Source organism: Myotis brandtii, unplaced genomic scaffold (assembly GCF_000412655.1).
Source record: "Myotis brandtii unplaced genomic scaffold, ASM41265v1 scaffold406, whole genome shotgun sequence".
Lineage (NCBI taxonomy): Eukaryota > Metazoa > Chordata > Mammalia > Chiroptera > Vespertilionidae > Myotis > Myotis brandtii.
The window spans coordinates 1093581-1105447 of NW_005365599.1; the positions used below are offsets into that span (position 1 = coordinate 1093581).

An 11867-nucleotide genomic window follows, 5' to 3' on the forward strand; every position below is an offset into this window, starting at 1 on the left:
TTTTTTTTTTTTATTCTGAGATTTATTTACCTTCTATAATTGAAACATTGTTGCCATCACTGGTGCTCCCAGCTCTGAGGCCGCGGCTGGCTGAAAGCAGGTATCTGGGGTTTGTTTAGCTTCTATAATTGAAACATTGTTGCTTTTGGGCTCAGAGCCAGGCCGCGGCAGGCGGGGAACCTTGGCTTCCTCCATCACTGGAGCAAGCAAGCCTCATGTTCGCTTCAGCTGCGTGGCTGCCGGCCACCATCTTTGTTGGCAGTTAATTGGCATATCGCCCTGATTAGCCAATGGAAAGTGTAGCGGAGGTACGGTTAATTACCCTTTTTGTCTTTTATTAGATAGGATTTTTAAAATCCCCACCTGAGGATATGTTCCCATTGATTTTAGAGAGATAGGAGGAAGAGGGAGAGAGAAACATCAATCAGTTGCTTCCTGTATGTGCCTGGATGAGGAAACTAACCCAACATCTAGGTATGTGTCCTGAACAGGAATCAAACCCACAACCTTTTGGTGTATGGGATGACACTCCAACCAACTGAACCACCCAGCCAAGGCTGTTTTGCAAGGCTTTTAATGTAAGTTAGTTGTTGTTAACTTATATTCTATCATGTTGCACATAAATTTTAGTGGAGAAACAATGGCTTTCTTCATTTAATTACCTAAAATTGATTTTATTTATCTTTCTATGAATATTTTTCTAGCTTCATCTAGAAACCTGAACTCTTCACAACTTCGTAGAAGGTAATATATGTGGTTTTTTTGTGTGTGTGTTTGTATTTTTTCCCCTAGGTACCTGTTCTGAAGGGATGGAGTATTGAACTTTCTTATAACATAGTTGATGGTCTGGTCTGAGGGCCAGCATTGTGCCTAGCTGAAGAATATGCTGATCTGAATGCTGTGGGGTGAGGGATCCTGAATGACCCTGTCCCTTCATCCCCAAAGCAGTTGAATTCCATTTGAAAATTATGGAGCTTGCTCTATCAGGCACTGTTCTAGGCTCTTCAGGGAACACAAAGATGAGCAAGATGAGCAAGACTATGAGAGAGCCCCAAGGGAGCTCAGTTTTATGGGGGCTCACAGACATGGGCACAGCTGTCATATCAAGTGTGCCAGGAGTCTAGAGGAGGGAGCTGTTAGCACCAAGGCTCAGAGAAGGCTTCACAGGGGATGTATCAAGGGAACTGGGTCTTAAAGGAAGAGGAGTATTATAATAAAACTAGAGGCCCAGTGCACAAGATTTGTGCACTGGAGGGGGATCCCTCAGCCCGGCCTGTGCCCTCTTGCAGTCTGGGACCCCTCACTCCTTACTGCCCACCTACTTGCTGCTCCTTAGTGCTGCCAGAGGCAGGAGAGGCTCCCACCACCACTGTTGCGCTCGCCAGCCGTTGAGCCCGGCTCCTGGCTGAGCGGCGCTCCCCCTAGTGGAGTTCACTGACCACCAGGGGGCAGCTCCTGCATTGAACGTCTGCCCCTTCGTGGTCAGTGCACATCATAGCAACCGGTTGTTCAGCTTTCAATTTGCATATTAGCCTTTTATTATATAGGATAGTCAAAATATTTATAGATTCTGAAGATAAACACTAGAGTAAGGAGTATTGCCATAGACAAAGAATGTTGTGTAGGGCATGCCAGACCACAGAGACATGTGAGGAAAGACAAAGAAATGCAATTGTGTTTAATGTTTTCTTTCTGAATTGTAATGTAAGGACTGATTGGATTGAAAAGGTGAGTCAGTTTGAAAAAGAGGGCTTTCAAAGTTACACAAAGGCATTTAAGTCATTTCTTCATGCAGTGAGAGATCTCCGAAGGGTCTCAGAGTTGAGTGAATCACATCTGTTATAGAATGATCTACCTGGTTGTAATGAAAGCTATGAATTGAAGACAGGAGAGTTTTGTGACAGAGATTGAGTTAGGAGGCTTTTATAGTATCTAGATGAATGGTGATGGGGACTTTAGGGGGTGATAGCTGGGTGAAACTAGGAGATATATATAGACAAAGGATCCAGAAAAGATGGGATATGACTGCTGGTGCTGGAATCTACCATCTATCGCCTCAGTGAAGTAGGAGGTGAAATCATCCTAGCTGATCACAGGAGTGTATGGAGAATAGTAGTGTTAGGTGCCAAACCCAGTGAGTGTGAGGGAGTGACTGGCTATTGTGAATTATCACTACAGGCATTAAAAAGAAAAAAGGAGGGAGGAGAAAGCATAAAATGATAGCAACATAAAATGATAGCAATTCCATTAGAACTATCATTATAAAGGAGAAGGGTGATTGACTTAAAGTTATAGAATAGAGGAAGATGAAAGAACATAGAATATTTACCATGTTTAGATTCCTCCCCATTTGAGTTAATACTTTGGATACTTAGCCCTATTAAAATTCATATGTTTGTATGATTACCTAGTTCTTTCTTTTTTAAAATATATTTTATTGATTTTTACAGAGAAGAAGGGAAAGGGATAGAGAGTTAGAAACATCGATGAGAGAGAAACATCGATCAGCTGTCTCCTGCACACTCTCTACTGGGTATGTGCCTGCAACCAAGGTACATGCCCTTGACCGGAATCAAACCTGGGACCCTTGAGTCCGCAGGCTGACGCTCTATCCACCAGAGCCAAACCAGTTAGGACCCTAGTTCCTTCTTTAAAAAAAAATAGAGTCAGGTCTTGAGGATAAATATTACACTGGGAAATCCTCTTTCAAATTAGCACAAAAAGCCTTATAGTGTTTACAAGCTGAAGTTCAAACTCCTGAGAAATTAAGAGAGCCTTCAAACTTGCCTCCTCACCAGTCTCTTTCTTTCTTACCTTCAGCATCTTTCCCTTGTGCACATGTAGCTTATCCACATCTAACTCTAGTAGTTTCCAACAAGCCAAGTGTTAGGTAAGAAACATTACACATTGTGGTGTTTCAGACAACCAGATTTGGGACTGAAATAAATGTCTCTTTAAATTTCACATTCGACTGCCTTTCAGATCTGCTTTAAAATCCTCCCTCTTCTTCATCTAGTTAAATGATCTTTATTTGGCTGTGAAATTCAAATCTTGGGCTTGAGTACTTCACAGAAAAGGCAGGCAACACCAACAGAGGAGAGAGATAAATGCAGAGTTTTGCACAAGCAAGCTTCATTCCCATAAAAATTTTGCCCCACCACATAGCTCATGTTAAAAATGATGAAATTACTGACATCTGTTACAGGTGAGCTGTAACAGGTATACCTAGTCACCTCTCAGCAAACGCCTACCAGTCATGGACACATTATGTCAATATATGGGAAAAATGTGAGCTTCCATTTTGGAAGATACTTGTAGATTGCAGGGCTTAATTTTTACTTTAAAAGATGAACAAACAGAGTCAACTTCTATATTTAATCCTTATAATTAGAGTGATTATATGGCAACAAAATCTGTGAGAAAAGTTTATAGTTGATCTCCTCGGGAGTGTGTGTAACTGAGAAAGAAGGAAGGGTCTGTTGAATTTGCTGATTATTTGATTTTCAAAAAAAAATTTTTTTTAAATTTCTAGCTTGCTCAACTTGAATGCTATCTTAGTTATTTTTTATAACTTACTTTCCATATTTATTCTTGTCTGAAGTCTCACCCTGGGGGATAGGCATTTATATTTGATATTATTTATTTATTATCTCTCATAAAACTTAGAAGAACACAACTACATCTATAATCATTCCATTTTCTGCCCTGTGGAGCATGAGGTATAAAATAAATATAACAGTCTCTGACCAAAATGTTCATTGTCTTTTTAGTTGAGAATTGGATTTTATTTTTTTTTCTCCACATACGTATTGAAACTCATGAATTAATTTCAAATACTTAAAAATTTTCTCACACATATAATACATACTGTTTACCTAATAACATAATATAGGAGAAAATCAGGTAATCTTTGAATTAGGTTTAACATGTTATATACATCTTGTGAATGTTTAATTCTTTGAGCCTCATATTTTTGGAATAAGACCACCCGCAAAGTAATGTGCTAGCACAACTTTATGTAATATGTTGTGGAAAATGTAACACGTGAAGTTCTTACCAAACTTTCCTTTTTTATTCTGTGTGTATGTGTGTGTGTGTGTGTGTGTCCAGTTAATACTTCACTGCCTGTACTGGTGGATACAAAGACTGTGCTCTCTTGCCCTCCTATCCTGTTGACAAATGTGGTCATAACAATATGGGAAATAATCCTTGGAGACAAGTCTCCCTGCATCAGAACCCACAGGACAGATAAAGATGAAGTCACAGACACAAACTGCACTGACAAGAGAATGACCTGGCTCTACAGACCTGACCAGATTCCTGCCCTTCAGATTGACCCAGTGGCCATCACTCATGAAGGGTATTACAGGTGTACAGTGGCAGGACCTTTTGGGAATTTCCATCATGGATATCAACTCCGAGTGTTAGGTAAGGAACATTATACATTGTGGTGTTTCAGAAAACCAGATTTGGGACTTAAAGGAATAGCTCTCTAAATTCCATGTCTAACATGTTAAGACTAAAACATTTTCTTCTTCATCTCTGCAGTGGCCCCTGAGGTGACCCTGTTTCAAAGTGAGAATAGAACTGCGGTGTGCAAGGCAGTTGCCGGGAGGCCAGCTGCCCGGATCTCCTGGACCCCAGAGGGAGATTGTGTCCCTGCGTATGAATATTGGGGCAATGGCACAGTGACTGTCCAGAGCACGTGCCACTGGGCAGATGGCAATGTGTCTATTGTGTCCTGCTCTGTCTTCCATGAGACTGGCAACTGGAGTCGGTCCATAGAGCTGAATCCAGGTAAGTAATTCTAGTTTTGTGTTTGATTTTCCATTCTTTCAGAGGAGTTGTGGTAAGAAGGAAAAGGAGTTTGTAGAGAATTTCTCTGAAGGACGTTCTCTCCACCTTCTGTGTTATCGCCTCTTACACCAAGTGAGCGGGATAGCTAAAAGAATAATACAGAAATTTGTTGTAAGAAGCCATATTTTAAAAGAATGAGGTATATTCTTTAATAATTAAAATAAAAAAGAATTTAATGTTCACTTCTATCTAGTAGTAAATTGGCTTGAGTAGTGTACTTTTAAATGAATATCTATGGTTATAGTAGAGGGGTAAATTATAATCTTAAACAAAAGCTTATACTTTTACTAGAAAGATAAAGTCACCCATAACTTTTCTTCACAAAATTTTAGTGTGGTAGAATTTTTTCCTCTAGGCTCTTTCTAGAATTTCTTAATTATTTCTTAATTATATTATTGCAACATTTAGGACTATCCACCTTTCCCTCTCCATCCTCACTCAATTACGTAGAAGCAAATACATTCAAATCTTTAGGTGTTTTGTTTTTGTGGCAATTAACTTCATTTTTCTAAATAATATGTCCCTACTGATATTTCTTAAAATATCAGATTTAGACATTATGTGACCACTTCCTTTTATGGTTAATGAGGATTTTACTTTACCTTCCTTCCTCGTCTTTTATAACATTAATATATTGCAATTTTGGTTAAATTAAATAGCCATAGTTTACATTATTTTGAATATGTAACTTTGTTAAGTGCTAAATCAAGAAATAAGCTCATACTTTCTTTTTTTTTTTTGATTTATTAGTCCATCAGTCCCATTTTTTCTTGCGATATCCCTTCTTGAGGCTTTACATGCTCTTGTTCTAATTGGGCCTGATTGGCTGCTAGACCCGCTGCACAGCTATTCTCCTGGACATTCTCTTTCCCTGGATCCTCAACTGGGTGTCTATTTAACCTGAGTTCCTTCTCCCTTCCAGACATTTTCCAGTTTTAATCTCTTTTTTTCACATGTGAGGCATTCCTTAACTCGTTGGTAATCCTTCACTGTCCATTCATTTCAAAGCGTGCATTTAAAAGTGAGCTGATTGGAAGCTCTGCTCTCTGTGGTTGAGCTTTTCAAATAGTTCATTTCAATAGGGTGGAAGGTGGTAAATGAATTTGTTTTTAAAAGAATTAGGGATTTCTTAGTTATCTTTTCTCTGAGGCTGTTATGGTTCTGCAGAAAATAACTTCAGTCTCTTGTTTTAGATCAGTGGTTCTCAACCTCCCTAATGCCGCGACCCTTTAATACAGTTCCTCATGTTGTGGTGACCCCCAACCATAAAGTTATTTTTGTTGCTACTTCATAACTGTAATTTTGCTACTGTTATGAATCGTAATGTAAATATCTGATATGCAGGATGTGTTTTCATTGTTACAAACTGAACATAATTAAAGCATAGTGATTAATCACAAAAACAATATGTAATTATATATGCGTTTTCTGATGGCCTTAGGTGATCCCTGTGAAAGGGTCGTTCGACCCCCAAAGGGGTCACGGCCCAAAGATTGAGAACCGCTGTTTTAGAGGGATAACCCTGACTGCTATCAGTGTTCTGGGTGTAGGGAAGAAGAGGTGTGTGTGTGTGTGTGTGTGTGTGTGTGTGTGACTTCCCTTTAATACCTCTCTGCAGTCTGGCACCTCATCTCCACCCTCCATTATGTCTGGATCGTGACTCTGGAGTCTCCCCAGTTCATCTTTGGGTAAAACTTCTGCTCTTTGCTGATTGGGGAAGGTGTAGTGACCTGCTGCACAGGGTGGGAGGAGACATGGTAGCTACCTGTTCTCAATGCAGACTTTCAAAGAAGCCTCCAACTTTTAGCCCACACTTCCCCAACTCTTTTCTCTATATTAGTCCTTCCTATTTTAGAATTTTCCTGAAGTTCTATGGGCACTAGGGTTGTTACTTATTTTACTCTGAATTATTTGCCATTTTTCTGTTTACTTTTTAAAAATCTAAAAACAATTTGAAATCTGTCATCTGCTCTTGACTTCATCCATGTTTTCCTTTGTCTTTGCAATGTATGCTTTAAAAAATTTCTTTACTGATATTTTAATAAGTTTTAAGAAGAGAGAAGTGACAAACCCATGTGTTTGAACTGCCACTTCTCAATATCCATTCTTAAAGTGCGATTTGTTTTTTATTTTAGGGAGTTTAGCAGTATTTACTGAGAAGAGTAATTGCACCTTGTTTATTAATGATGTCCAACCATCCACTAGTACAATATGATGTTGTATTTATAGAATCTCAGAACTGAAGGAGCTGACTAGGCCACTCCCATACCGTGCAGGGATCTCTTTCGTCTTCCCTGCTGGGGACCTTCAGCCTCTCCTGGTCTACTTCCAGTGAAAAAAGGGGGTTTCAAAACAATGTTATTTTAAACTGTAAAACTAAATGTTTCTTTTTCTAATGAAATACAGAGAAATCCAGTGTTTAAAAACAAACAGATCTTGTAACATAGAAATCCACACATGAAACCTATATGTTCATGTTGACCAATGTCACCCCAATCAATCAATTAAATAAATAAATAAATAAATAAATACAACCCCTGACAAACTGTTAAAGGAAGGTAGTGGGACTGAACACCAGCCTGCTCAGCCCCACTTCACCTCCCTCTGCTGCCCCCAGCCCATTCACTCAACACCAGGAGCACAGTCTTAAAACCACTGCCTGGCAATTCCTTTGTTGACTTGTCCTCTGTCAGATTGAGCAGTGCATTGCTGCGAACAGTTAATATGTAATTTAAAGTTGCTGCCCAACATTCATTTTAGTTTCAATGCCCTAGTAGAAAGGTGACTTCAAAATTAGGGTTATTTTTCCAACTACCTCCATTACAACTTCCTGTTTATTTTTGAATCTTGGAGACGAGAAACACTGCTATTATTATAACACAGAGATCAACATTTTACATTTCTGCTATAGCAATTCACCATTCACAAATCCTTAGGGCAACAAGATCCTGACATAAGCTGATGCCTTACTAGAAACCCTAAAGTCTTAATTGATAAAACAACTTTATATAACAATTATTAATGATTAATGGGTCAGAAGTGTTTAAAATAAAAACACAGAAATGAATTTTATGTACAGTGCAACATCCTTGAAACATATGTATAGGAACTTTATTTTAATAGATTTTTATTTTTTAGAGTAGTTTTAGGTTCATAGCAAAATTGAGTGGGAAGTACTGAGTTCCTATATACCTCCTGCCCCAACACATGCACAGCATGCTCCCAATTTACATCCACACATTGCAGTGGTAAATTTGTTATAAAAAATGAAGCTACAGTAACACATCATTGTCATCCAAAGTCTGTAGTTTACATTAGGGTTTAGTCTAGGTGTACATTCGATGAGTTTTAACAAATGACATGTATTCACCATTATAGTACCATACAGAGCAGTTTCACTGCCCCAACAATCCTCTATGCTCCACCTATTCAGTTACCTCTTTACCCTAACTTCTAGCAACTCCTGATCTTTTTACTGTCTCCATAGTTTTGCCTTTTGCAGATATGGTTGGAATCATATCAGAATGGCCTTTTCAGGTTGGCTTCTTGCACTTAGGAATATGCAGTTAAGATTCCTTCATGTCTTTTCATGCCTTAATAGCTCATTTTTTAAGTGCTGAATAATATTATAGCATGTATTTTTGTGTCTATATATACAGGTGCCAAAACATCAAAAACCTTAATTATTCTATATAGCATCCTTCCTATTTTTATCTTGGTCTTCGTGGGATTCATTTGGCTTTTGAAAATCATTGGCTGCAGGTATTGACTGATGTTTTTTCTTCTTCAGCTTTATTGGTCTAGGAGGGTGTCAGGAATAGGATAAAATTAAGATGTTAACATCATTTCTCCCACATTCTGAATGTGTTAGACTTGGACTATTCTGAATGATGAGAGGGATTTGCTGGTTTACCTAGACATGCAAGTATAGTGAATTGGGCCTTTTGGGGGCAGGATTTTGGGAGAGATTGTGAATGCTAATTTATTATTTGGGAAAAGAATTACCATAATTCATTTCATGTACCAAAGAGGAGGTGTCACATATATTTTATTACAGTAAGCTCCTGTTGCATGATTTCATCCTTTTCCCCAAATCCAGAATTATCTTGTTTGGGTGTATTTACTACAAGCAGTATTATTCTTCACTCATTTCTGAATGTTCATTTCTGATTTAGTATGGCTTCTATCAAAATGAACCATATTTGTCACTAGTATACTATTTTGTGTTTCCATTTTCAATCTAAATGATAATATTTATTACAATTTACTCCAACTTATTTTTATTTTTACAGAAAATATAAATTGAAAAAAACAGAACCTACTCCAGGTGTTGAGGAGGTAAGATAAGATTTAATAGAATATTTGAAAAGTTTAAGCCTTGTAATTAGAAAAATCTATCCATATAATTTGTAATTCGCATCAATATAAGTGTTTTAGTTGAAAAGCAAAAATTCTGATTTTATAATGCTAATAGTGAAGTGTACTTATTTTATTAATTATTTACCAACTACTATTTATATGCCACTCTAAGTCCATATTTTCATTTCATGAACTGAATCTTACAAAACACATAATATTTGCTTTATTCGGACTGTAATCTGTGGAGAAACTGAATTGGTGTTTCCTCCCAGTGAAACCATCTCTAATTCTTGTCTTCCCTTTCATAATACCATCATCATTTCCCTCTAGCCCACGCTTAAAACCTATCCTACTCCTTAATCTCTTTTTGTTTGTTTGTTTTTAAATCCTCACTTGAGGATATTTTTCCATTAATTTTTTTGAGAGTGAAAGAGAGAGGGAAAGACAGAGAGAAACATCGATGTGAGAGAAACACATCGATTGGTTGCCTCCTGAACGAGTCCGACCAGGGCCCAGGGCAGGGAGGAGCCTGCAACCAAGGGATCAAACCTGGGATCCTTTGGTCCATAGGCCTATGCTCTATCCATTGAGCCAAACTGGCTAGGGCTCCTTAATCTCTTATAACCAGTAGTTTACTAAGTCTTTGATGCTCTCCTATGAAATATTTCTCATATCATTTTCTTCTTCTCCATTCCTACTTTCACACAACCTTTATCATCTGACACCAAGATTTCTGTAATAAAAAAAATCTTTAACAAAAAATTTTTAAAAAGTCTTGTTGTATGTTCATATAAGCCCAGAGACACAAATATAAACCATATTGGTAGATACTAAAGCTATGGGCACCTATTACAAAAACATAGGTAGTTTCTGTAATGACTTTTGGATTTTTTGAATTGATTTTGATGTTAATATTTTTCTTAGGATGAAATGCAGCCTTATGCCAGCTATACAGAGAAGAGCAATCCACTCTATGATACTACAAACAGGGTGAAGACATCTCAGTTGTTACAAAGTGAAGTTGATGGGATGAATCTCCATACTTTATAAATTACTGGAATCTAGGACCAGATGAAATGAATCGAGATACAATGTAGTCACTGTTTTCATTTTCTTAGAGTTGTAGAAAGGAAGACCTGTTTCGAAATTAGATTTTCAAATATTCTTAGAAGATAGAGATGTTCTAAAGGATTGCATTCATATCCTTATACAATTGAAATTTTAGAATCTTAGCTGCTAATAGCCAGTTCTCTGAAGAACTGATATTATTACAAAGAAAGCACATGCTCATGATTAAATATTCAAATTGTTCAGTACAGTAGGTAATGAAAACTGGTTCCCTCAATAAATAATTCTGCAGAAGGAACATTCATTAACATTCATTTATGCATTCTTTCAGAAAATTTCTGTGTGCTTATAATATATTTATATTCCCATGGTATATGTGAATATTATATGTCTATTTACATATACATACATATATCCTTGATGATGAACAAATGAGAAAATGCTAAAATGCTGTTCTGTACTTACAGAAAGCTAATAATATAATATGTCTTGGTAAATCTTTTATCTTTTATCCACACAAGCAGAGCTACCTCATTCTTCTTAATTGTTAGATAACATTTAATTGTATGATTGTGTTGTAATTTAACTAACCACAACTCTTGTGATGGACAGTTAGATTGTTTTAAGTTTTGTTTATTTGTCGTTGTTTTTTTTTTTGCTATGATAGACAATACCATACAGAATGTTTCTTCTGGATACGTCTTTGTAGTTGTTTGAGTATATTTATAGAGTAATTTCCTTGAGTGGAATTTCCAGGTCAAAGGGTTTGTGCATTTTTATTATTGATTGACATGTCAAATTGTATCTATTTACATTCCCTCCAACTGTATTCAAATGTGCCTTTCCCCATACTGTTATTTTTATATCCACAAATTCCCACTTTTTATTGTTAATCAACCAGTTAGCTAATCTGATGCAAAATTATAATGAGAATTATATTATTTAATAAACCAGATTTATATCTATCATTTTTATGAGAGAGAGAGAGAGAATGAGAACATGTATGAGGACTTAGCTCATTGTATCTCTATGGAGATATTGATGTTTAATATCTAATGCTTTAGAGTCTTGCAGATAAATTGGAAAAGTGTACGTTATAACATATATTCTGTTGTGATGTATTTATGAAATAATAAATGTTTATTGACTATGTAAGTGGCTAAATATGCATTATGGAGGGCTTGGAAATCTATAAAATAGGTTCTATGTGCTAAGATAATGGCCCTGGGGTGACATGACCCTCCCCTCTATTTTCTGTGGAATAAAATGCTAGGACTATGTATATTAATCATTTTTAATATTATTAAAATATATTTTATTTATGAAAAACTAAGTCTGTTTCTCCACAGCAGGAAAAACATTAACATTTTTCAGCATGGTAGACATGAAAACAAAATCCATTCATTTTTCAATTATGCATTTGAAACATTTAAGACAGTTATTTTGTCTTATTAAGATGCTTTCCTCCCTCCAGTCATTTTGGTTACTCTAGGCTTTATCCTTAAATAAATGTTAATCTATTTGGATGAAAAACTTATATAATAGCACTTGGCACATTATATTTGACCAAGCCATTTTGATAC

The 11867-nt window shown here is 36.7% G+C and overlaps 1 protein-coding gene and 1 long non-coding RNA gene across 2 annotated transcripts in view; both read left to right on the plus strand.

Moving 5' to 3' along the window:
* The window catches only part of LOC106727330, a 26928-nt gene extending 26183 nt beyond the window's left edge, over window positions 1-745 (plus strand). Inside the window, exon 3 of the long non-coding RNA XR_001363498.1 lies at window positions 705-745. This is a non-coding gene — a long non-coding RNA (uncharacterized LOC106727330). The remainder of the gene's footprint in view (window positions 1-704) is intronic.
* Window positions 746-3177: 2432 nt separating this feature from the next.
* Window positions 3178-11552, plus strand: LOC102260726 (cell surface glycoprotein CD200 receptor 1). The gene is made up of 6 exons (XM_014545383.1): window positions 3178-3205; window positions 4111-4428; window positions 4549-4797; window positions 8517-8619; window positions 9150-9195; window positions 10141-11552. Exons 1-6 carry the CDS (start codon window positions 3178-3180, stop codon window positions 10264-10266), a joined length of 870 nt encoding a protein of 289 aa, XP_014400869.1. The 3' UTR covers window positions 10267-11552.
* The last annotated feature ends 315 nt before the right edge of the window (window positions 11553-11867 follow it).

What these genes read in the sequence shown, in the direction of transcription:
- LOC102260726 (XM_014545383.1), top strand. Translation starts at nt 3,178, where the DNA reads ATGATGAAATTACTGACATCTGTTACAG. An exon ending in ATTACTGACATCTGTTACAG is followed by an intron (nt 3,206 to 4,110) that starts GTGAGCTGTAAC and finishes GTGTGTGTCCAG; the next exon opens with TTAATACTTCACTGCCTGTA. An exon ending in CTACTCCAGGTGTTGAGGAG is followed by an intron (nt 9,196 to 10,140) that starts GTAAGATAAGAT and finishes TATTTTTCTTAG; the next exon opens with GATGAAATGCAGCCTTATGC.